This window comes from Anguilla anguilla, chromosome 4 (genome assembly GCF_013347855.1).
Source record: "Anguilla anguilla isolate fAngAng1 chromosome 4, fAngAng1.pri, whole genome shotgun sequence".
NCBI lineage: Eukaryota > Metazoa > Chordata > Actinopteri > Anguilliformes > Anguillidae > Anguilla > Anguilla anguilla.
The window spans coordinates 37,151,880-37,179,640 of record NC_049204.1 but is presented as its reverse complement, the minus strand read 5'-3'; the positions used below and the strand labels follow the sequence as shown (position 1 = coordinate 37,179,640).

The 27,761-nt window shown below is 40.2% G+C and overlaps 1 protein-coding gene across 2 annotated transcripts in view; it reads right to left on the bottom strand.

Annotated features, from left to right (window-relative positions):
* Window positions 1-27,761, bottom strand: part of gpr158a (G protein-coupled receptor 158a) — a 109,072-nt gene that overhangs the window by 9,293 nt on the left and 72,018 nt on the right. For both annotated transcript variants that reach the window (XM_035415434.1, XM_035415433.1), the window contains exons 6-8: window positions 15,393-15,502; window positions 11,776-12,014; window positions 4,245-4,383 (exon numbers count right to left, since the gene is read on the bottom strand). In XM_035415434.1, coding sequence (XP_035271325.1) covers window positions 4,245-4,383; window positions 11,776-12,014; window positions 15,393-15,502 — 488 coding nt within the window. The remainder of the gene's footprint in view (window positions 1-4,244; window positions 4,384-11,775; window positions 12,015-15,392; window positions 15,503-27,761) is intronic.

Below are 27,761 nucleotides of genomic sequence, written 5' to 3'. Positions count from 1 at the left end.
TAATCTTATGTAGTTCATTTTTTTAAACGTCAGGTAAACTACTGCCTTTAGCCTGTAGGGCAAGTGAAATAGGCACTAAAATAGCAATAAATATGGAAAGGAAGAAAGAGTTAGGCTTAGATGTGTGGGGGCAAGTAAACATATTGTGTCAAGATGGTTATTCCAAGTGAGAAATTGCAAAGAAGCATAAGATTTCCGAGTGCAGTGTCCAGTACACAATCAGAAGGGTCCACAATTATTCAGCCCCATCCTAAAGGCTTTATCAATAACATCAGACCATTGCAGTGAATGAATTTTGCTTGATTATAAGTACGAAGTTAGTTTCGATAGCGTTTGATTGGGAAACTCGTATCAAAGCACTGGTCATTCAGTTGCTGAACAGCATGCTGGAGTAGACAGCGACATGTTTGCACCTGGGAAAAAAACACCAGTTGTCTATTGTTGGGGGTTGTGAAGAAAATGGCACGAACTACCTGTATTTCTTTACTAAGTAGATTTTTTCAAATTTAAAAAACAGTTCGTTGAAGCCTAAATATTTAGGAAAGTCATTTATAATTTAAATTGGATAAATTTAAATTATAAAGTTCCCAAAGCACATTGGTGTTGCTCTAGCCTATCTAGCGTTAAAAGAAACTCACTGTCTCTCTGCAGCTGTGTGTGTGTGTGTGTGTGTCTAATCGAGAAACTTGGTGCTGACTTCTGAGCAAATCGCATCAGAGAGATAGGAAAAAAGATCCTAATCTGAATAATATTGGCCTAAATTTGGGTAGAGGAAACATTCAGGGATAATGCATTATTCGAGCGTTGTCGAATATGATATTTGTAGTCAGCACCATCCCTACTAATTACATAGAGGAGACCTACGGAATTAGGCATGCTAATAGAGAGGAACTGATTGGCCACTTGTTAAGTGGTGCAATATTGGCTGTTTGCGCTTATTATTATTATTATTATTATTATTATTATTATTATATTCAATAATGACATATAATCAAAATTTCAATCAACTGACATATACATATCAATGATGAATAGGGATGTTTGATGAAAAATCCCAGATTTGCTCTTACATTGACTTTTGACAGATTTAATTTGATAAAAATTCTTTATCTGGCTTTGTAGCCTCAAAGTGAATATATGTATCTGAATTATCTGAATGAAAATGACACAATAAAACCAGCAGAGCTCGCAAAGGCTGCAGACGGCAAGAAGAACAGTAACAGGATATATACTGTAACAGAACAAAGTTATTTTAAGCCCAAGTATAAGTCTTCTCTGGCTTGCCTGCGTAAGCATAAATCTCTCAACCTTCCCGTTTGGATTTTCAATGCTGTTGCTGGAAACATGCATCTGTTTGCTTTAAAATCCATTTACATACATATATAAATGCTCCCCTGAACCATATCTTTGATTAAATATATGTAGTCTCCTCCTGATGATAATGAAAACATCCCCATCTTCTCTAGAAACCACAAATATAAGGTTTTCTCATGGAAGTGGGGCAGGGCTCCCTAAAAAAAGAAATTTCTATCCCATTGAACACACCTGGATGAATAATAAATAAATAAATAAATATTCCAGTTTATTTCATCCCCATGTACCAAAATTTACTAATGGAGCCATGTACTGCTTTGTTGTAGGGCAGAAAACATGGATGTATGCCACTAGGCGATTCATGAAAATTAGGGATAATAAAAGTATATTATGAAAATAAAATGTATTGAGCGGGTAATTATGTGCATAAACTTATATCCACACATCCATTTTTAATCCCTATGTGTAATTACAAGTTAATAACTTTTAATGGGCTGATGTTGAACTATGCTTCATGAACATACAGAAAATAATTCCCAAAGTAAAAATGAACATGTTTACTTTCTCTCTTGAGCCCGGAGGCAAAACAAACCAGCTATAACCGGGTCACAAGTTCAACAAAATTGACCAAGTCCAGCAGAAAAACACAGTAAATAAGTGCATGAAGATACATTTGGGCCTCAGGTTAAGTATTAATGTTCATAAGTGGGAGTGTGAAATTCTGTTAAGCCTCAGCCATCATCTGTCACGAAGGCATACTTGGAAGTTTACTGAATTCAAAACTCCAGCGCTCCAGAGGCAAAGCCCAAACTAGTGGCAAGCCTTCAACTGTATAGGGGAGAGTGGGGGAAATAACGGTTTTTGTATTTGGCTCAGTTCTGAAAATATTACTAGAGATAGATTAGTCTTTTTTAATACAAACAACCTACACCCATTGGCTATGATTACACACCACAGTTAAATTTTTGGGACATACCATTCACTAGCAATCTGACCGAAAGTACAGAGAATGAAAATGATACATTTAACACCAAGGTTGGGGTAAAAACTAACGTGGCGGGGGGTACACCAGGACTGTACATTATTCTCCGGTTGCATTTCACTTTTTTGTATCATTACTGAATCTTTTTGCTGCTGATATTACAGCACTACTTTCAAGTCATTTTATAGTATATTACAAGAAAATTAAATACCATAGAATCATCTACCTAACACACATTACTGTTCTGACAATATTTTTATTATTGGTTATGGAGAGCTACCTTCTGATTGGCTCACAGAATCAGCAATTGACAGGAGATGGCAAATATACTCATCCTGGGGTTTCTGAAGCGTGTTTCCAACATTAATACGCAATTGAGCAGACAACATTCTTGCTGCTCCACAACATTGTGTGACCCTTGTCATCGGGAACTTGAGGGATTTGAATGCTGAATCAACAAGCTATTTTTGCTGTGACATGGCGGTGTAGTCCTTGAAAAAAAATCTCCCAGCTTCTCAAATATTGGACAGGACAAGAAGACATTCTGCGAGGTGTATATCCCTCTTTTAAGTTGCAGGATCAAAGCAAAAATAAAATAAAAAAATAGTCCAAATGAAAGCTCAGATAAAGGCTAGAAGACTATAGCATCTACAAAGCACTCCATTGTTTAACTTGCTGCCAAATTACTCATATTTTTTAAGTTTCAAAATCTGAACAGATCAATTCAACCTACACTCTGGATACTTTATGAACCTAGAAAAATTCACCATGAAGTAATATGCCATCCCGGTTAAGGTTTAATTAAAATGTAACCCTTCTGGCACAAGCAAATGCCCCATATTATGAAGTGACTGGACAAGCCTAATTGCCAAATAATCTGATGTTATTATGTTGTTTCCATCTGGGAATGTGGTTCTAAATGTCAGCTGAATAACACAATGTTGTCATTCATGAAAGCATGTCAATGTTCATTACAGGCAGCCACAAACTGGTATTCAGAGCACCATAAAAAAAAATTACTACTGCAAAAACATATCTGTAGAGACTCTGAGCAAGCGGGAGTTCAGGCACACTGTGCTTAAGAAGCTCGAACATATTGATAAATTTCCTGGAAAAGTAGACTAGGATTTTCACATTTTGCGATATAACTTTATTGTAACCCCTTGTTCAGGTGTTTGTCCAAAGACCAAAACATTCATAAATTGCACGATAATTGTCTTCCTTAATAATTACAAGTAAGGTTTGATATCCCTTTGAGTGTCGTTTGATTCCAAAAAGCATTTGGTTACAGTGTGATCCTGCTTTGCAGCACAAATCCAAGTTTGGTGGTAGAGTTGTGCTGCCTCAGTGGTGATGGCTTTGGAATGTGTTGAATTTTCAGCACTTTGATCCAGTTGACGCTGCATGTTTTTGTAGATGCAGTAACTTGAACTGATGGCATGGAAGGTGTTGTCCAGAAACTGGGAACTGTTAGCACTCTTAAATTACCAATAAGAGTAGCACATCTAAACTCTGAAAGCAAGTCTAAACTTACTCTGAAGTAAAGGCACAGTTTTGCGGTGCAGACTTTTATATTTGGTAAGCGGCGTCATAAGGCCCAGTTAGGGTGTAATTTGATTTTCTGTTATTATTTCAGTAAAAAATTTCAGCAATTATTAGGTTACTATGCTTTCTTACACAGGATTTTTATTTTTTTTAACATTTCAAACTAACGTTTATGAAATTAAAAAGATATTTTAAAAATATAAAACCATAAATTGGAGCAGCAGTAATTTGGATAACAGAAACAAAGAGAAAATGGTATTGCAAAGAAATTTAGCAGATGATATTAAAAAGAAGGTATGCAAAGTGATAAATCAAAATGTTATTAAAACACCTTTAAGCAATCTATTATCATGACAATATTTTCTCTCCACTCAGCTGATGAATATGTCTCCTGATTGCTTACCTTATGATATGGAATATTGCAGAGATGACAAGCTCATTGTGGATGGCAACAGCCATGTAGCGAGGCTCATGGAACGCTGAAGGCACCGTCCTCACAGCGTAGCAAAGGTACACTCCCCACAGTAGGAACAGAAACTCAGCTGAATGAAGGACACACAGAAACAGACAAGACCGTTAGCAGACAGCCAAAAACCTCTCTTTTTCTCCTAGCTATTACATTACATTACATTACATTCATTTGGCAGACGCTTTTATCCAAAGCGACGTACAAGAAGTGCATTTTCATGATCGTAGACAACTGCTGAACACGGGTTCAGTAAGGTACAATTACTTATTTTGTACAGCTATTTCTAGCTGAGAACAATGAACACTATCCTGGTCTAACATCTGCAAAGCCAAACTAGGCAGAAGATTAAGCTAGAGTATTAGGACAAATACAATTTACCAAGAAGTGCAGGGATGGGGCAACATGTAACAAGTGACAAGGAAAAAAGGGGTTTTTTTTTTTTTTTTTTTTTTTTTTTTTTTTTTTTTAATATGTATATATATACACACAGCATGGTGGTGGTTATTCTAGGTATAGTCTGAAGAGATGAGTCTTCAGGCCACGGCGGAAGATGGATAGTGAGGGGGAGGTTCGGAGAGGGACGGGGAGTTCGTTCCACCACTGGGGAGCTAGGGTGGAGAAGCTCTGTGATCCCTTTGGGCGGGTGGGAGGGGTTACAAGACGCCCTGCTGCTGCAGAGCGGAGTGGTCGAGCAGGCACATAGAATTGAGTCATGTCCTGCAAGTAGATGGGGGCTGTCCTGTTGGCGGCAGTGTAGGCAAGGGTCAGGGCTTTGAATCGGATCCTGGCAGCGACCGGTAGCCAGTGAAGTGATCGCAGCAGAGGAGTGACGTGGGAGAATTTGGGGAGGTTGTAGATGAGCCGGGCAGCGGCATTCTGAATCATCTGTAGTGGCTGTATGGCACAAGCTGGCAGGTTTGCAAGGAGAGAGTTGCAGTAATCAAGGCGAGAGGTCACCGTAGCCTGGACGAGCAGCTGGGTGGAGTGCGTCGTCAGGTATGGTCGAATCCTCCTGATGTTGTATAGGAGGAATCTGCAGGACCTTGATGTTGCCTTGATGTGCTCCTTGAAGTCCAGTTGGTCATCCAGGACCACCCCCAAGCTCTTGGCAGAGTGAGAGGCAGTCACTGTGGTGCCATCAACCGTGATTGAGAGTTCACGAAGCAAGGAGGTCTTGTGCGGGAAGAAGAGCAGCTCAGTTTTGTTGAGGTTGAGCTTCAGATGGTGGCTGGCCATCCAGGTGGAGATGTCAGCCAGGCAGGAAGAGATCTTATCATTGACCAGTGTGGCCGAGGGGGGGAAAGAAAAGAAGAGTTGTGTGTCATCTGCATAACAATGATAGGAAAAACCATGTGAATTAATGACTGAACCAAGAGATCTGGTGTATAAGGAGAACAGCAGAGGACCCAGTACAGATCCCTGCGGCACTCCCGTAACAAGTGGATGAGAAGCAGAGGCAGACCCCTTCCAGGTGACCTGGTAGGTCCTATCTGCAAGATAGGAAGCGAACCAAGACAGGGCAGTCCCGGCAATTCCCATCCCAGCCAAGGTGGAGAGGAGTATTTTATGGTTGACCGTGTCAAAAGCTGCAGACAGGTCAAGAAGGATCAGGACAGAGGAAAGGCGTGAGGCTCTTGCAGTGGCAAGTGCCTCCGTCACAGCTAGGAGTGCAGTCTCTGTTGAGTGCCCAGATCGGAAGCCAGACTGGTGAGGGTCTAGCAGGTTGTTCTGATGGAGAAAAGAGGTTAATTGTTTAAGAACTGCTCGTTCGAGGGTTTTGGACAGAAAGGGTAGAAGGGATACGGGTCGATAATTTGCTACATCGGAGGGGTCTAAGGTGGGTTTTTTGAGTAGTGGGGTAACACGAGCCGTCTTAAAAACAGAGGGAACATGACCAGAGGAGAGAGAGGAATTAATAATGGAAGACAGATAGGGAAGGAGCTCGCTGGAGATAGATTGGAGAACTTTAGATGGGATGGGGTCAAGTGGACAGGTGGTTGCGCGATGAGAGGTGATCAGTTGTAATACATCGGAGTCCTCCAGCATTTCAAAGGAGGTCAGTGTGGCTGTGGGGTTGTCCTGGGGGGTTGGGGGGCTCACTGGATGGGTGAAGGAGTTCCGGATTGTAGCCACCTTTCCTTCAAAGGCGGCCAGAAAGTCATCTGCGGAGAGGGAAGAGGGAGGTGGGGGTGGAGGAGGAATGAGGAGGGAAGAGAAGGTGGAGAATAGTTTACGTGGATTAGAGACACATGCGCTGATCTTGGATTGGAAAAAAGAGGCTTTTGCAGACGTGAGGGCAGATGTAAAAGTCGCCAGCAGGGTATGGTATGCAGTCAGGTCATCAGAGGATCGGGATTTTCTCCACTTTCTCTCTGCAGCCCGCAGTGATGTTCTGCTGGAGCGTAGTGACTCGGTCAGCCATGGGCAGGGGGGTGAGGAGCGTGCTGGTTTGGAGACAAGAGGACAAAGTGAGTCGAGGGACTGAGAGAGGCAGGAGTTGAGGGTGGAGGTGGCAAGGTCAACTGGCAGGTTAGAGAAAGACGCAGGAGGGGGAAGTGTAGACAGAGCAGTGGAGACGAGGGAGGATTGTGACAGAGTAGGGAGATTTCTCCTGAAAGTTACTGTGGGTGAGCTATTGGATGAATTGAGGGGGAGTAAATAGGAGAGGGAGAAAGAAAGAAAGAAGTGGTCTGAGACATGGAGGGGAGTCACTGCAAGTTGGGGAATGGAGCAGCCTCTGGTGAATACAAGGTCTAGTTGGTTACCAGCCTTGTGTGTGGGGGGGGAGGAGGACAGGGATAGGGCGAAAGACTGGAGGAGTGAGGCAACCCTGGACAGCTATGAAATGACTGCCTATTTGTAGGACGAACCAATCACTATATCATTCCTTGACAGTTCAGAGGAGTGCAGACATGTGCATGCCACTTCTTTTTGCTGCACTGAGTAGTGCAGTTACTGCATCGGAGGAACACCCATAACACACAACCGGGGGCAGGCAGGCTGCAGGTAACCAGGTGGCCAGAGGAGCTGGTATTCAATAAGAGAATGCCACCAACTGAAAAACTCCCACCCTGGGCAGATCTATGTCCAATTACGATGTATAGTTGCTAGGTAAGCGAAGCCACAGTCAGCAGCTATACCACCATTCTTGCCTTGGATACCAAGAAACTTCTTCAATCCTGCTGAAATATTGGGATATAAAATCAAACATGTCCTCTCTCTTCTAGACACTGAAAAATAATTCTTGTTTTGTGTTATCACTCTTGGACTATTGGAATGCTTTACTTGAGTCAAGGGGCTGTGGGTCATCTTCAACAAGTCCAAAATGCAGCAGCTCTTGTTTTTACTTGTTTTTGTTTTAAGTGTATATGCAGGGAGCACATCACTCCAGTTCTCGCCCCTCTTGACTTGCCAGTGACTTTTACAATCAATTTTTTAAATCCTCGTAATTACTCGCCAAGCATTACATGAAGCCCTTGAATAAATCTCTGAACTGCTGTCTCTCGATAACAGTGTGATGCCTTAGGTCCTCTAACCAAGGGCTGCTGTTTGTACCTAGGACAAGGTTAAAATTAAAGGGGACTGTGCATTTGTCTGTGCCCCTAACCTGACTCAATTATCATTTGAAAAAAATAAATAAACATCCCAGGAAACTGAAATCTGGTAATAATTTGCTGATGTGCTGTTTTAATACCTTTTTTTGCATTCGCAAACAGCCAAGAAATATATTTACATGATTCATGCAAAAAATAAAAAATGTATATAAGCCTGCGCCGAAACTAGGCTTAATTTCCCTTGTCTAAACACCAGATTTTCAGTGGGCGGTGTTAACTGCGTGTTACGTAACAAAAACTTACATCCAACGAAATCCTTTCAGTATGTAATATGTAAATGATGCTCTTGCCACTTCTGCGCGGGTATGGCAAGCTAAATTGAGAATGCCTAAGCCAGTGGTCTCCAACCCTGGTTCTGGAGAGCTACAGGTCTTCATCAACTTCAGTTGATTACACAGTTAACTCAACTCACCTGGTGTCTTGGGTCTCAATTGGGCGCTGATTTTAAGGTGAAAACAAAAACCAGCAGACCCTGTAGCTCTTCAGGACCAGGGTTGGAGACCACTGGCCTAAGCGTTACCTTTTCTGGATGCCGAGAAATAAATACGCATTTTTCTTTTGCCAAAATTGAAGAGACTTGCAAGATGGGGTTTTATCTCTGAAGCTCATGGGCACTGCAATATTACAATAGCCCATAACAAACTTTCGTAGTAGAACGAGGTGGATCGGTACATTACATAATATTACATTTATTTAGCAGACTCCAAAGCAACATACAAAAGTGCATAGTTGAGTAGTAAGTAATTCTTTATACAGTTTGCTATCAGTCTTTCACATCACGGTAAAATAATTTTAGCCCACTCTTCTTTGCAGAACTGCTTTAAGTCTGATAAACTGGTAGATTTTCAAGTATAAACTGCTCATTTCAGGTCCTGTCACAGCATCTCTATTGGGTTCAAGTGAGGCTTTGACTAGACCACTCCAAAACCTTAATTTAGTTTATATTCAGCCATTCAGATATGGACATGCTTTTGTGTTTAGGATCATTGGCTTGCTGCATAACCCAATTACACTTCAACTTCAGCTCACAGAACGATGACCAGACATTCTCCATTTATCTTGCTTGTATGCTTGATCATTTTGACTGCTGCGCGTAATGTTGTTGCAAACAGACTTCAATAGTACTCAGCTGCATCCCAGCAGAACAAGCCCCTGGCTGGGTGAAGCCTGCAATAGTAGTCCAATTTTTTAGGGCCTACCTTGTGGTCATGCAGCTGTCTGAGTCATGAATAGGGTTGGATACCAAAACCTGGTAGTACTATGGCATTTTATTTCTTCATTTCACTGTCATCTTCACTAACGTTACACTCGCTCTGTCGACTAAGTCAATGACAGCAGGTACTGTTAGCAAGCTAGCTAATGTTAAACTCGGTCAAAATGCCAAAAGCAAAACTGTCTGAAGTGCGGCTGTATTACATGTCCATTTTGCCTTGTTTCCGAGTATCCTGCAATTGGCTAATTTTATAAGACTACTTGGAGCAGATGTTGTGATCGGCAGAAGGTGTAGCTAAATGTCCAATGGGGAGAATTATTGATTGTGGAACTGGTGCATTTTCAATGACAAAATCAGCAGGAAAAAAAAGGATAAAAACACAAAATAAAGTTTGGGTCTTGATTATGTGGACGTGTGAAGTTGTATCTGAATTGTGTGTGTTTACATGAGGTCAGAAGGTACAAAAGTTAATATTCTTAAGGGCTGAGAGTCTGTGGTCATTGTGGTTATTTCTGTAGAAGTGCCAAACTCTTGGTGCTGTGTAGCCATAACATCGAGCCTGGCATACCTGCCATCCCAGTTTTGGTTGTCAATGTATGTAAGATGTACTATTTTGCTATCACCAACTAATCGGCATGGGCATGTTATCTAACACTTTTAAGCAAGTGTAAATTTAATTGAAGTTAACTAGGATATGGTTTCTTCCAGCAACTGGAGAGCATAACAAGGGGGCTCTGACTGGCATTGGGGGATGGTGGAGCAGGTGGCAAGACCAGCTTCTGTACTTTATAATTATACTGGCTATAATTGTAAAGCCAGACAACCAGCAATATTTGTGCTGTTATTTTTGTATGTTATTTTTGCTTGAGTATTTTTTATTTTATTTCTGGGTCTCCACTGTAAATGTCGTGCACCTTCTCTGGGAAAAAAACTGCACCCGGTAGCACCAGTCTGTGGTTGGTCACATCTTTGTCTTTTGGCCTTCTAACATCTGGCCAGTCCTGTCACAGTAGCCTAACATAGGTTCTGATTTGGGAAGAATGCGTTTTTAACATATGTCAACAGAATTCCATAAGTACTGCAATTAGTGCTGTGGAAGTGGCTGTAACAAGAAGTATTCACTTTGACTGTTGCGAATGTCCATGAAAAGCCTATTACGTAGTTATTTTAGTCATTATATCTCAAGACCCAACACAGCCCACCAGTGGGTCCTCAATAACAGTTTGTTGTCCAACCTAACCGTTTCCTACATAGTTTTAATATGTCATGCTTTAAATTATATTTCATCACCATGGCAATAGCAAATCCTGTCTTCTGTAGTGTATCTGGATGCTAAAAATGTAATAAATTATTTTTATTGACTGGGTTGGGGGTGATATGTAATAAGTGATGCATCAACTTTTCAGTTTTTTTTTCTGCTCAAAGAGTATATAAATAAGAAAAAAGTTGATGAGCTACACAACAACTTTGCAGCTCCACCACCCCCCCCCCCCCCCCCTTTTTTTTTTACATCAGACTGTGTATGTTCCATTAAATGGCCGTGTCTAGTCATACAGTAGCTAGATGAGCTGCACCATCAGTGTGAGGACAGGGATGGAAAACACAAACAACATTCTGCTTTCATCCCTTCCAGCTCCAAACCAACCCTGCAAGCTCGTTCTCAGTGCAGTTTAAGCACTATTTGTGGGGCCTACGGTTTTGCTGCTATTTTTATTTATTCACTTATTTTCCAGTAACCCAATTTCATTTTCAGAGAATGACTCATTGGTGTTGCCTGGAAGAACATGTGTTCCGCAATAATTCTAACAATTATACAAAAAATTTAAAACCCAAGAAACATGTTTGGCTCGACTTCGCTTTAAAACGGTGGTTGTTAAAAATGGTGTTAAAATTTCCGAACATTCAGCCAAGCAGAACATATCACTTTCTGGGGTTTTTTGGCATTATTTCAGTTTTAGTGAATGTTTTTTATTGGTCCAGTCAGTTTTTCTGTGTGATGCAGAATATTTTATATATTTACAGAAGTTTATGACAACCTGCGGGCTTTGGAATGACTGATATAGGAACATTCAAAGGTTTGTGGTATGAAGCAAGAAAATACACTTCAAGTAACTCCACATAACTCATACAATATTTGTAAATGACATACAGTCCCCAAAAATGTGTGAGACCATGTCATTCCTACACGGAACACAAAATTTGATGTAAATACCCTGAAATGAATGCTGACAGCCTGCACTGCAACTTCATATTCTGTGTTTCATTTCAAATCCAGTGTGCTGGAGTACAGAGCCAAAACAACACACTGTGATTTGCATCCTCTGCCCTCAAGCTGCAGAACACGGTGTGCGGAATACATGGTGTAAAATGACCAGAGAAGCAGATCGTTCAAATACTTGCATGGTGGACGCATACTGGATTACAACACAGGTTTGTACCACTCAAATATACTTTTAAATAGATCAAATACTTATAGATTTCTCAAAAATAAATCCTTGAAGGCACACAAAATGCCTGTAACTGTAAAACTTGCATCTACTGTATATTAAGGTCTTGCTGGGAGGAAAAAAAAGAAGTCTAGATTATTATTTATTTATTTATTTTTTTTAAGAAACAAATTAAGCAATGTGATACGCACCAACTGCCATCATGTAGTCCCAGCGGTCCAGCAGACACATGCTAAACTGCAGTCCATCGGGAGTGGAGCCCACATCTATGAGAGAAAGGTTTCGGTCCAGGTTCTGACAGACAGCCGATGTCCAGGCCACAAGAAACCAACAGACGATGAGGAGAATAATGCCCAACAGACGCATAACGCGCCAGCTGGTCATGTAGGGAATTCTCTGGGCTGTGCGAGACAGGAACACCTTCAGAACCCTGAAATAAAAGGAAAACATTGCCTTTAGATCTATGCAACATTTCATCAAAGAACACGGTTGTTAGAATTTCATCAAAGAACATTACTGCAAGAACTACAACATTTCAAAAGAAATCAGAGCTGTTTAGCCTTGGCAATATTTTAAAATAAAGTTAAAAAAAAAGTGATTCCAAAAGATAACCTAGCTGTCAGAACCTTGCAACATTCCAAAAATCAGATCTGTGGCTAAGAAAGCAGGTCCTATAACCTCCATTATTATAACTGCCATAATTCATAATTCATCACCCTAGGGGTCAACTATTTTCTAATTCACTTTTATTTAAACAATTTTCTTCATCATCATCATCATCATCATCATCATTATCATCATTTTCATCATCACCACATTGCACTTAGCAATGGTTTATGTGGACCTAAAAAAGGGAAAAACATGGCCAAGTGAAAACTGTTTCATGTCTAGGATAACTTCCATCAAAACAGTCACGCACTGGGACCATAGATTAATCACGTGAGGTCATTGCGTTTTTGTAATATGACCATGCAATGCGGAGTCAGTGAGCATGCGCAGCAGTGACAGCCGCGTCGTCAGGCACAGGGGAGGGGCACCTGCAGCGCTGGCTGCGGCTGGCTGTGCTCGCTCTGTTTATTTAATCGCTTCTAAATGGAGGAGCAGCTGGGCCTCCAGAGACATGAGGTCCTTTAAACAGCAATCCCACAACAGGATAATCCCCCAACCCCCCTCATTATAAAGTCACTCTGAATCTTCCTTTCATGTAAAATTACGGCTGCCACACGCAGGCGTTACGCTGATAAAGCGTCCCCTGGATTCCTTAATGAGAGCCTTATCAAAAATTGATCTTTTTTTTTTCTTTTTTTTTTTGCCAGTGTTAACTTTAACCTGGGCGGCCTCCGGCTTCAGTCCAGATTAGCCTTTTGTGAATTCATCTTCCCCTCCTTAATTAAGGATTTCATTAGCCCTCCTTGACATTTCTATGTGACATGAGCCCTCTGCTACATTTTTAGCCGGCCGTGTGCTTAAATTAAAGGGTTGCGGCCTCATTATCTCCTAGCTCATGTCTGTGCTGGTGCTGTGACCCATCTCCATCACTCTCTGACAGCCTCTCTGGACTGACGTTACTGTACCCGCCTCTTCTGTTTTCCGCCTTGGCTTGTCTTGGCCACTTCAATAAAAAGCAATTCATTATTCCTAGTTCTGCCTAAGTGACTCTAATTGTTTATTTTCCCTTTAACCGTAAGCCGCTTTGTCTGGCCTAACAAGGTTGTGAATCTTTTAAAGGATACTTTAGCATTGAGGAAAAAACAGCCACCGAACAATGTAGTTGCCACATTTATAAATGTCTTAAGTTCATGTCTTGGAGGCATAAAACTACATTTGCAATAGAGAACCAAACATGTTTCAGCAGCACAGTTAGAGGAGTCAAGAAAATCATGTTACATAACGATGTCGATATTCATATACTGTATGTACTGGCTGACTGAGAGAAATGAGTGCCACTGTTTGTAAATGGCATTGATCTTGATACTCAGTCAGGCACACTGGTTGCCCAGTTCTGTGGGTTTCATGGCAACCCTGGTTCCACTTAATATTTTACAGCCCTCCGCTTCCGGAATGCTAGCCCGTGGGAAGCCCAGGTGCCACAGGCTCATTGCTGTGTTTTCAGCTGCTGGGCACTGCTGACTCAGGCCTTCTGGCGCTGCCCACCCCATCCCGGGGCAGGCATCCCGGCGACCTGATAAAGCTGCCCATCCGGTACTGCAGCTCCTCGCTCAGCAAGGCAGACTGCCTGTCTGACCTGCATTATACATCCACCGAGAGCAATTTCGAGCTGCAAATCATTTGCATGACCCTCCCAGCACACACACACACATACACACACACTCCTCTCTTTCTCTCTTTTCTTGTTTTCAATCCCGCTGAAGCAAAGTTGATCTGTTATTACAACTTGTGCCCTGCCTCAGTTATGTACTCTGAAGTGCTTTGTAAGTCTTACTTAAGAATGCTATAGCAAGTCAAATTGGATTTATTTGAATTAATTGATTGGGTCCAATCTGTTATCAATCACTGGGCCCCCTCTTGCTTCAAATCATTTTGAAGACAAAAATGAATGCTTGGATTTCCTTTTCAAATTAAAAAATGAAAAAGTAGTGATCAATTCCAGGACAAAGTGTACAGGCAATGGAGGAAAAGGGAATAACCAATGGTTTGGACCCTGAGTACATAAACATCCATAACAAGAGAATAAAAAAAAAAAATTTCCACAGCACTTTAATTTATAGCACTTTGTAATTTCATGCTTGGAATCTTAGCTTTGAATCTTAAATCACCAAATTGTCCACAAACAAGAAAATAAATAGAAACTGGCTGATCAAAGTCATGAAACCAGGTTAAAAGATTTTTGCCCAAACAGCTAAAACCTTTTATAGCCACTGCAAACAATATTCTTTTTCATGCATTCATTATTTATGAAAAGAAATGTTAAGAGCTTTTGCCAGCCTCTATGTCCCAGGAAACGCACTCACAAATACTATTTGCATCTCTCTAGGTGAGCTTCCTTTTCCTTCAAAATACATGTTTATCTACAACTGAAAATAGGGCACATCACAAGGAGAACCTCAACCAATCGGAAGCAAGTACACATTCTCACTTCCTCATTTTCTGTCTCAATGATGGAAGGCCTGGTCATAATAAACTGGGAGTAGAGAACTAGTGGAAGCCACTTCAGCTGTAACAGAGCTTGTCCAGGGTTGCATATCAACCGGACACTCCATTGGCCCGTTACAATGATCTGAAAGCAGTGGTTATCCACATTGTCTGCTGTATTTTAAGGGATGCCGGGTTTTCCCATAAGGAGGGATTCACATCTGTGCAGTAGATTAACAGCTACAAACTCACATTCTCCACCACCCCAGGAGGATACTCAAATTCATAATCACTTTCTGTGGTCTAATGGAAGGGAGAGTGACTATGCATGAGAAATCATTACAACGCAGCTGCCGTACACAAGGTGACAGACCCATAACAATTTCCTATACCCAAAATTGCTGTCTCCAAAGTCCTATGCGTGGGTTGCGATCCATTAGCATATGATAGTATAGCAAAAACAAAACATAAAACAATATTCTTTCCGTGTTTCTCTTGTCTATTGCCTTTCAGTATGATTAAGGATGGATAGAGTGCCTGCGGTGTTGTTCACAATACAGAATTCCTTCAATAATTCAACAGGAGTAATGCTTTTGCATTGTTACCATTCCACCCTCTGTGACAACCCGATCCCCGATCTGGGACTGTGCTTTATTGACATATAGCCCATTAGCCTGCTCCCAGCAGACCTGGGAGAAGATTAAAGGAAATGTACCTGTACAGCTTGAGAGTCACGGTCCCGTAAACAGTGGCAAATCCCAGGAGTCGAACCCATCTCAGCAGGATGCAGCGGAACACACTGGGCTGAAAGTACAATATGACAACCTGAAAAAGGAAAAAAAAATATCAGAGTAAGTGAGGAACAAAGAGCCTGCTCCTCCTCCTCTTTGACAGCTGTCAGAGCCTCCTGCATTCTTCCAAAGCCAGGGAGACATTCGGGACCACGGACAGAGGCAGTCTCACCTAAAGTTATGGCACACACAGGTGAGGTTTATTTGTGTTAAAGCACAGCTCTTCCAATTTGTTTTCAGTGGGCTTTTTATTTATTTGGAAGAGACCCATTTTGACCCACCTGGATTGTGGAATCACAACCGTTGTGGTGTTTATTTGTTCAGTCTTTGTCTTTGAAATGATGGTACAAGATCAGCATATATTCTGATGTTTCTTCGTTTTTGCACCCCATAGTGATGACTACAAAGGCTATTAGACTTTTCTCCTTTGTCTTTCTTTTATCACAAGACTTTATGTCACACCTGAAACTATGACAAAACTGGCTCTCTGATTCTGTTCTTGTTACACACTGTATTACAGGAGATATTCATACTTGTGCATTCAATTCAGTTTAAAATGATTATTCTATCCTCCACCCATGACAGATGATATTTAAAAATGTAAGGCAATACCTGTGCCTTGTCTTTCAGCTTTGAAAAAAACAGAAAATGCAAATTACATTAAATTATTTGCAGAGTAGTTTTTTTTTTTTTTTTTTTCAAAAGTCATTTTCTTTTGTTTAGTTTTTTGAGGAATATTCATTTGGTTTCTTTACTGCCGTGCAAGTCATGCCCCACAGGTGAGGCTGTAAACATGACCAAATGCATTCATAGCCTACAAAAAGGTTGGCTGAAGGAAAGGTAAAAACAATAAAAATAAAAAGGCAACCGAGACAGGGACCCACTGCCGTCTCTGAAAGATTCATTAGCAGTCATTTCCAATTCACTTCAATTAACATCCATCTCCCTATCTGCATTCAGCCATTGCAGCTGCAAAATGAATCAACGCACAGAGATCACCTGCAACATCATCTCTCATACAATATGTCAGTGGCAATGGGAAGAGAGATTTGTTTGAATTGACATTGTGTGCTATCTGTTTGCACACATTACCATGCCTGCTCAAAACTCACCTGGTTTCTAATATTGTGCACGTTTTAAAAGTAAAGCCTACACTGTCTATGAAACAGCTTCCCTTTCAGTTGACCTCAAAACCACTGTGCGGTAAATTCATTTATATTGTCCTTGTCTTTCTGAATTCTGACATAGCGGTTGTAACAGCCTTCTTGTCGCAAAGCCACCTAAATAACAAGAGACTTGAGAGCCTGCTGGACATAAATTATACTACCATTTTGGTTTTGGCTATTAATACACCCTATTTGGACGGCAGGTATGCCATCCAAGTTATTCCCTGGCGAGACGACATGCCCCATACCTATACAGCACAGAGAGTTTGGATTTTTCAGGGTTGCCTACAGAAATAACCACAATGACCACAGACTCATTAATTTCTGTGCCTTCTGACCCCATTTCAACATACAGAATTCACAACAGACTTCTCTTCATGTGGATATCAGCAAATAATTAGCATAACACTCAATAAGCCCAACATACTATTTTAAATAGGAAGCACATGAATGTTTTTGCTTTATCAGCTCAAAAAACATAAAGATCCAAGAACCAACCCCTATAAAATGAACCACTCACATTTATATGCTTCCAAATTGCAACAATTACACAGAAGACAAGGTGATTCTAGTCCTGCTGGCATTTCAATAATGCTTTGATAGTGTTCCAGGACATAAAAACGTGTATAATGCAGTTGTATAATCATGTGCTTTTGATTTTGATTGTGTTACAGAAAGGGGAGTAGAGCATAGATACATATTCCAATGCCTAGTCTTGTTTCAACATCCACTCAGGGCTCTTTATGAAGGCAGCATTCATGTGGGTGGAGCCTACGTGGACCAGTGCCATGAGATCAACTGTCAAAATGCTGACACAGCAGCCCTCCTACGATGCTGGAGAGTGGTGGAAATAGACACAGCACAGCTCTCAGTCAAACCAGCCCCCTCAATCAAATAAGCCATTATGATATGTGAGCACACACACACATGCACACAAGGAAACACAAAACAGAAAACTGGCATATGTGATCACAAATTTTCTAAATAAGGTGGCCTAATTAGTCAACTTGTTAGCAGTGAAGAGACTCAAATTCCCATCAATTCGTTGGTCTAGTGAATTAATTGTGCACGAATGCACCTCTTACATTTAAAATTGGATGAGTTGAGGATCAAGAATGACAAATACAGTATAAAGAAAATCAAGTCTACACCAGAAACTTTGTTGTTTCTTACTCATATTCATTGAATAAAATAACTTGATATATTACCTTATACATTTTTAGCAAGAGGAGTGTATTCAGTAAGACAATGGGTGGGATCAAGCAGATTAATTAACAGGCCTGTTTAGGGAATCTGCAGCTCAGTCAAACCCTCCAGATTAATCTGGCATGTCATCTCAGTACAGACTACTTTACTCACACAGTATGGAAATGAGAGGTTTGTACCAATGCAAATTTGTTTTCTTGGAGCTATTGATTGATAAGCTAACTCCAAGTTTAAGCTTATAGATTTCATTTCTACAACTTGATCAGTTTTATAAACAGTATAATTTCATTACAGCAAGCTACGCTGTTGCTGACAGATTCTACATCAGCAAGCTTGTTGATTGGCATGCATGATATTATACAGGTATGAACAGACACCAAAAATGACATATATTTTTCCAGTTTCTGAGGTTTTTTTTTTTTTTTTTTTTTTTTTTTTTAATCTTTTAGTTAGATGAGTCAACAAAGTTGGATTTCTGTTTGGTTCCTAAAAGACTTGGCAGGAAAAACTGTGTCTTGGGGATGTCCTGTAATTGCCAGTCCAAGCTCACTGACTTATGGCTTTCCTTGATTTAATGCTACATAAAAATGAGGCAAGCAACTTGTATTTGGTGAAAGGTTTATTATGTGGTACCACAGGGCATAAAATAATGCTTGAGCCAGGACAAACACTTTAGCCAAAATGAAGCAACCTGCACTCCAATATAGTCAATTGTACCACCTGACTGGAGTGATCTTTAGGAAGGACAGATAATGTAATGGATAACCATTTTAACCAGAGACAGGCTACTGTACATGTACTGTACCATTTGTATGCTAAAATGTCTAATTGTTTAATAATCAGAATACTAACAAATACCTTATATTAATTAATTATATGAAATACTGTAGCCCAATAACATTTTAATGGTTAATTATGCTGTTAGCAGTTCCAAAGTTGCAAACTTTCCAGAATTTGTCTCCTTTTTCATTCATTATTACACAAAAACAATGTTATATATACCACGTGCCCAAATAATCTGAAAAAAAAACTGGGAAACGCCATTATTTAAAGGTTTCATTCATAAAATGGTGCACGGATTAAATGTGAGGATATTCCTCTATTTCCTAAATTATTTTTAAACTTCTTTTTGATCATATTTTATTGATATTAAAACAGTGAGGACTGAAGCTGGAAACAGGGAAATAGACTCTAAGGGCTCTATTTTCTGGCCGGCATGTGATGTGTTGCGAGTCATCGCACTAGCAAAGTGGTATTTACATGATGGATTTTGATGCATCTGAGCCGTTTGGTAAATCCCTGAGGCAACGTGCACTAAAATGGGAGCATTCAAGCAGTCATGCTAGGTCAGTCAAGATTGAGCAGCGTACTGAAATTCTGGTGCAGCTCATTGCAATTTTAGGGTCTGTCTGGTCTGCAAGGCTAACATGTTTTGTAGTTTTTTATTTACTAATATTTGTTCTCCCGTCTTTGTTGAAGTCCCACTTTACTTGCATGTTTGATTTGCATCGGATAAATCAAATTAAAAATCGAAAAGCTTCCCTGGGTGGAATACATCTTCAGCTATTATGCTCTTACTCAAACTTTCCCAAGCTGTATTTTGTGAAGACAAGCTCCTGCACATGATCTGGCAGTGGCGTTAGACATATCCAATATTACAGCATCAATTTCTGCACCAGTAATGACCTAATTTGATAAAGATTATGAAATCATATATTGCAAAACTATGAAATAAAGGACACAAGCCAATATTGTTTCATGTAACTTGGCGCAATTTTGATATCAATACTTTTAATGGCAGCCCTAGATATGAATTAATGACTTATAGACAGTGCTTTGTAGGCTTTGTGTGAGTAACTCTGCATTTTTGTATGTTGATAATGTGTTTTTCATCAGATTGAGCATAAATCGAAGGAAGTTATACTTATCTTATACAATACATTTCTTAGACCGCACTTGGAGTATTGTGTTCTGAGGACCATACGACAAGAAACATATAGAGCCTCTGGAAAAAGTTAAACAAAGAGCAACCAAATTGATTCCTTGTAGGAAAGATAAAAGCAATTAGGAAAGACTAAAGATGCTTAATCTGTTCAAGTTTAGTAAAAGGAGATTTAAGGGATATTTTATTGAGGCTTTTAAATTAATAACCTGATGTTTCAGAAAAGCTCCCACCTCCATTCCTGGCACCTCAAATCTAAGGTCAGACCTTTTCTTGTTTGTAGAATTTTTTTTGTTTTTTCAGTTTTAAAGAAGTTTAAGATTCATTTGATTGAATCTGAATTGGTTGGTTTGTTTAAACTGCATACACTCTTAAACAGATTATTCTAATGTGCACATGATTAAATCTAGGGGAATACCTGGGTATAATTCAGTTTAGGAACATGGGAAAATAATTTATTTATCCACCAACAATATCCCCTCCCTCACCCATTATCCGTATGATCACAAATACCTCAGTATCTCTTAAGCTGTAATGGCCAAACTAGCTTGAGTTTCAAGGTCAAAAAGATTCTCTCTTTTTGCAGTGCCCCAGAAATAACCTCTTAAAGGAAGACTTGTTTTGAATCAAACCATGCAGTCTCTACCCAAGAAAGCTGCAGCCGTTCATTCAATTCCATCATATTCCTCAATGATATAGTGTGAAAGGCTGTGAAAGGTGCCAGCAAAGCTCTATAATTGAAAAAGAGACAAGACAGCAGCCCAGCCTCCGGCAAGCTATCAAAACATCTGTCACACATTTGCCTCAAACTGGCTATGAGAAAACAGGGAAATTCTCATTTTCTTTGATCAAATAAAGCCATATGTACACTTCTTGGGATAGACAAATATTGGATTAATTATGAAACTCTGTGCAAATGAATCATTAAAATTATGAACTATAGATAGCTTCTCCGTAATTGAGTTCAAAGATACCAGTAATACCTACAGAATAAACAATTGCCCAAACCAACACTGTAATATCAGTAAAAGTAATTTGATGTCAGTGTTCCTCTGGGAAAGAAAAATACCAATAAACAAGACTTGTTTTTCAGTTTCTGAAAAGAAACGGTGAGCCTTTTCCTAGTTTAATGGTTTGCACAGTCTATTTCCTCAGCCTTTCTGAATTAATAAAGCAGCCATCGCACAGAATCAGGCACCCTGTTTGGCATTTGACAGTGGAATCATGGCCCAGGGCATGGATATATGAAGCCCTTAAGCTTATTGAGAAAAGAAGACTTGATTGGGATGAATTGACAATGAAACAAAGGTTGTGTAATGCAGACATAACTTTGGCTAGAGTTAGTGGCCCCACACTACCAGGCCTTCCACATATGTTCTATAAGGTTTAGTGCTGGACCCTCTCCTGTTCTCTCTCAGTACAAAATCACTCCAATTTCATTAGTGAAATTGGAGTGACTTTGTAGTGAGAGAGAAATGAAATAGACAGTATTTAAAAATATAAGCAACTAAATATGCCACAGCACAGACAGACCTATGGTTCCAGCATATGACGGAAGGTATCAGCCCAATTCACAGAGGGGGTTTTAAACAAAAGCAGACAATGCAAATGGTGACTAATCAAAATACAGGGATGCAAAATTCATCCAATCATAAAACAGCTGAGGCTATACAACTATCAGCATTCTGCAGATGTGCAGTTATTTCCCAAAAGGGTTTAACGTTAATCCGATTAACAACGGCGTTAATATTTCCCCACAGTAGTCTAAAAAAAAGCAAGCATCCAAATACTTCCACTCTGTGTCTCTAGTCAGAGACCACCGGGGGGGGGGGGGGCAGATTGTGTGCAAACACTGCCACAACAATGTGCCCCATGGAGTGCATGAAGGAGCAAGCATTCAATTTGCAGCAAACATTCGAGCACACTTCCCATTCCCGGGGGATCAGAAACTTGTTCGGTTTCCCAACTCTCTTTTTCAAAGAACTTAATGAGACGGCCATTCATTTGAATACGGTGATTGTGTGGCTAGCTGAGAAAGGAAAGAGGCTGCAAAAGCCTAGCCCTGCCAGAATATGAACAGCTAAGCCCTAAGTCATTTTGAGGAGCACAGATGAACTGAGCTGAAATAGAAAAAGCACAATGCCACATGCTCCAAACTCACCTTCAGGACTTATCTGGAACGTTCTGTTTGACAAGCAGTGTGTCAAAACTGCAGACAGCACACAGCAGCAGAAAAGGCAAAGATGGAATTAATATATTTCATTTTACTTCTATATGTATGCCTTTTTCCCAAATGTTATTGAAGAGCAGAAGCTCTTACTGATAAAACTTCATCCTGTAAGAAAGAGCTGCTCATGAATCTTTTACTAGTCAAAAGAAAGTGCTGTGAAGTGGCGCGTGTCCAGCTCTTGTGAGGGTCGACACTGCAAAGACACTCAGACCTCAGCTTTATATATACATTTGAACCCCTACTGAATGAAACCAAGGGGCCAGAGAGGTTGATGAACTCATCCGTGCCTTCTGAGGGATTATCTCTTTTTTGTCTCCCCTTTCTGCCTAGATCTGGAAGGTTAGGACAAGGAAGAAGAGGACGAGGCAGAGGATACAAGACAGACACTGGCTTCCATGCCATCCATGGCATCATGCTCTTCTTTTAAAAGTTACCTGGCCATGTTTGCTCACTTCAGTTCAATACAGGAATGGTGAGGTTTCTTATGCCAATTGCCAATGTGACCTGCTCTTCAAAATGACCCCACAACTTATTTTGAGCTTTATACCTGAGGAGAATGCAAATGTTCTAATGATACCAAAATGATTTAATAAAAATGATAGATGATCTAATCTAGATATTAAGCAAGTTATGTCCCATGACATTTTGAGTGCCACCAAACCACCAAAACAGCTTCAAAATTTAGTAGTGAGACTGAAATCGGTATGTGTGACTGGCGACATTGGGCTGGGTCTCGGTAACCTAATGAAACTCTGCTGCTACCATGTCCTCTAACTTAAAACTTTACTTTTAATCTGAATTTGATATTAAGACATACAGATAATGAAAGCAAAGACATGTTCTGAGTAAAATTAGATGAAACCCAATACATTAGCTTGTGGCTGCGAAAGCAGCTGATGTGGTGTGACTGGTGTCAGGTGGCGAGCTGGCTCGCCTCCAGATGATGAGAAACTCCAGGGCTACCTTGTGTTACATCCTCTGTCATAAGTTCTGTTTTTACATTTGTCACTACTGTGTGTCTGTCTCGTTTTTCTGGTATTCACCAAATTGGCCGTTTCCGTCTCTGTTATTCAGTTTGAAAACACTGCTGTTCGCCATTCACCAGTGGAGGCTAGATCTTCGAAATTCATGCTCCACACTTGTGGATTGTGATCATTCATTTGAATTTGTATGTTTGCATGTTTCTTTTGTTTAGCCCTTCTGGTTTGTTTGTTGATTACATTTAGTGTTTGTCCACTGATGTGTTCTATTTGATTCTGATTCTCATCTAGCCCTTATGGTTCATTTGTTGATTAGATTTTGTGTTTGACCACTGACACATTCTATTTGATTCCAGTTCTCATCTATCCCTTCTGGTTTGTTTGCTGACTGCTTTTTGAAGCCACCAACGGCTAAGTCAGGCAACATGGCTCAGTGGCTCACACGGAATTGGACAGACCTGCTACAACATGCCCTGGGTCTCTAGTGGCACTGAACAATACTGAACTACAAATGCAGACCTGTACAGGACATGGTGTTGACAGTGAGAGCGGTGCACAAAGTGTTAACCAGCTTAGGATTCATCACTGCATTCACCTCCCAGCTCCTTGTTCACCAGCTATGGGAAAAGAAAAGTAACTGGTATGACCCAGGCCTACCTGCAAAACTGTCTGATCGCAGGAGCACCAGGGAAAATGAGCTTCCAAACCTCAGCCATTAGCACAGCTGAAAGGAATCACCTTACGGGGGTCTCATTGCTGTGACTAAAGACCATGCGCTTCCTGATACTGCTCGATACACCTCATGGGAGGCACAGGTGGAAGCTACCCACAAGGCTGTTCCAGGACTCCAATACATACCTGTTTCATCCAGAACAAATGAGTATTTGCAGATATATGGAGGCATTATTGGATCCTGCATGGCAGGCAAGCTGTTAAACAATATTAGCACAATTGCTCCGGTTGTCAGGCAGAGGATAGCCCACAGCGCCCAATGTGGCAAACCTACAAAATGCTCAGCTATGACCATTAAGCCCTCCATTGCAGTCCATAGGTGTTGACTGCTTTAGGCATTTCACAGTTAAGATTTGACCCCATAAGAAGATTTGCTAGGGATCATCATGTGTCTCAACACTCTTGCTGTACAGCTAACGCTCCGAAATGCTATGTATTGCATCTTTGAACAATGTGGACCCTGACCCAGAAACGTTTTATGTGTCTCATGGGTTGCTTTCCAACCCAAAGCCGCCTATACGCTGAAAACATAGGCATTGCAGGCATATTCTAGCAGACCAGTTCAGGGCCCTTTTCACATTAATTCACCTTCCTGGACTGTAAGCCAGTTAAAGGTGCCAGAAATCATCAGATCACTCCACACTGTGGGGATGTTAATTGACCCTCAACTACATTGAGCTCAGTGGCTCCTTGGGAACATCAACAACTTGATCCCTCACCTGGACTGTGAAGGTGCAATTAATAGCAAAACCTACAGAGGGCTATCCCAGACAATACAGCAGAGTCAGATGACACTTGAACAACTGCGCACTAGTTAAAGTTTGCTAGTCAAATTTGAGGATGGCTGTTGTTTGAGGGTCAAACATCACAAGCAAGTCAGTTTAGAGATTACAAGAACTGTACTGTAAAAGTTGCAGCAACAACTGGGCACTGACCTGGCCACTGAAAGGCTTATGCATACTGATATTACTGCTGTTATACAACCTTTGTATACTGTTTACTGTTTTGTATTATGTAGTTATGTTATCTATCTGATACTAGTGTACTATACAATGCACTGTTACCATGTTTGGCATATTTAAATATTACCACCATTGCTTGGTGTTAATGAGGAAATCCATGTAATCCAAAACATTGTTCTGATTTAGTGCATATTAGTGTGCACACTGCATTTTAGTGTGCAGTGCCAAGATGGTGGTTACATTACATTACATTTATTTTATCCAAAGCAACATACAATAAGTGCATACCAAAGGTCTTTGGTACAACTACCCAACACAGGTCCAATAAGGTTCAATACTCATTATGTAGCAATTATTCATAGCCATGAACACAGTAACTACAGTTCACATTAAGCATAGACTAGGTCAGAAATTAATGTTAAGTCAAACTAGGAGACATGACAATGAGCTACAACATCACAATAATGATACAAGTGCAATATAAGTGCTGGATGGAGGTACATGTGTAACATTGGTCCTCCTGGAACTAATCACAGTTAACAGCTACAATAGTTTTAGTGTACGTTGCTTTCTGGTGGGCAAGTCATGACTGCTGTCCCAGTTAATTTGCTGTTTACATAGTAATACCAGATATCTGTATAATATATTGACTGATGTCAAACATTTTGTTTGTTTACATAAAACTCGAAAATTATTTTATGTAAATTTCAGAACCAGCCTTGTCCACATTCCACATTCTCTCCAATGTCATATACCCTCAATAAACAGGATGTATAATTTCAACATGGTGTTGTGCAGCTCTGTAACAAGAGCCTCATGGCAGTCAATAATAATCACGGGAGTTACAACCACACATACACTGGGAGCAGGTCAGGCCTTCCAGGGAGAACAAAGAGCAGGGTGGTACTGTTGATCTCATATGGTTTTGCCTCCTGCAACCAAGTAATCTCTACACAGTTCTGCAAGATAAATCAGAAGCTTTACTTGTAAACAAACTGCACCATTTATTCAAGTAGTGACCATGGTTATTGTGATGTTGTAGGTTGATTCAGTGGGCTTGTTTGTGGAGTATGCACCCTGACAAATAAAAGTTGAGGGTAGGGTCTCCATTCAAGTCACCTCTGACTAGTACTCACCATTAGAGATGGATAAATGAATGTACTTATATTCAGTATAATGTATTTTGGTTAATAATCTGTGGAATAGTACTGGAATTCTATCAAGGATCAGGACTTTTGAAATAACCAAATCAAGCCCTAGTATGTCCCTTAATTGGCCAAACAGTTATCACATCTTAGATCATCTTTAATTTTCATTCTTTATACTTGTCTGTACAAAATCCTAGTCCGCTATTACACTACAAACAGAGGGATGTAGTTTCTTTGCTACCTGAACCCATAGATTTTCCCTTTGGAATCTCAGATTCTCGTTCGGAAAGTAGACCTCCCTCATCTCGGGTTCCTCCAAACTCATTAGTCGGGCCCTGTTTTCTTAGACAGCACTTTGGAGCATCATTTGTGGGGGGATCAGAGCCCAGGCATGTCTAAGCATATGCCAGGTTGCATAAAACAGAAGTCCTATCTTGTCTGGGAAGCAGATTTCTACTCTTCATAAATAATCAATGCTAAGTGCTGGGAATTCAGCCTCCCTTCCCATGAGGTAGCTGGTGTTATCATATACCTCTGAGAAGACATCAATACCATCAGGGCTATTATCAACTCTCACACATCTCCCCAATGTCCACCTCAGGTTTGCGCCCGTTCCAACAGCTATAAGGGCCAGCAGAATGAGCACTTCCGGATGACACACCTCACAAGAAACTCCCTGAGGAATAAAGAAGCCGGGGGCATGAGCCAGAGGCAGGCCCATCCACTGCTCTATATTATTGCATTTCTGTGCTTATGTCTGGAAGGCTATTTCATTTATAGTAATGTCAGTCTTTGATCTTTAAGTCTTGACCTTTGACCTTTTTAAGCAGTAAGACAAAAGGCACTGAGAACAAAGGTTAATGGGTCACTTTCTTTACAAATGTTACAAATGTATGTACTGCCCATATGAAATTAAATTCACAGCAATTAAAATGAATGTATTTGTGATAAATGCACATTTTATTATAGGTACTGGTTAAGCATGCCATCCTCAATGTAAGAGAAGTAGCAGTAGAAGTTGCATGATACATCGGCCTGCTATTGAACTTTGCACCCAATCAGAAATTAGTAATCACCAGGCATGGATATAATTACCTCATTTTTTTGCAAAGCAGGCTCTCCAGTGTTGAAATATTTCTCCCTCGCACTGCCCATGACCTCTCAGACTACGTGACTGTGAACCATGCTCTCAGACACTGGAAAGCTGTGACGACAGATTGTATGCAACGCTGCCTTAACATCTAATGTATTTCATTTGCCATTTCATTGTAATAATACAGGAAATACTATACTTCTGAATCAATTAACTGTGACCCTGTAATAAATAAAACAAAAATATCAACAAAAATACTTTGTTGACATTCAAGCATTTGTAAATGACCAAACTGCTACAGTTAGTTGGTGAGCTATACTTGCCAAGACTGACTATGTTTTGACAAGCTCACTTATTAATGTTATAAGTTCTCAAATATTCAGGTTAAGGCTGTAGGCCTAATACCACCCTGTTTTAAGATATATCTGAAAACATATTTAACGCTTCATGATTTTGCATAGCTCAACTAATTGATAACTTTATAGCTTTAATTAGCTAGCTACACATTTGATTTTAGCTGGCCAGCTACTTTCCCAACATCACAACATCAGCCACCCAGGCTCCTTAATTAGATACGTTTTGTGACATTAGCTTATTTTGGTTTACTATTTGTGCAATGTTATCTGCAAAAATCATTGCTTAATTGTTTATCTTGGCTATTATTATTCTGCATCCATTGTTTAAGCATACAGCAACTAAAACAAAAATAATTGCAATTAATTAACCAGTTAGTTGATCAGGATTACATTTCATGATCTGATTAACAAGCATATTGCTACAAAATATGAAATTAAATATGGATCTGAAAAAGATGATGCTTCAAAAATGCCAGAA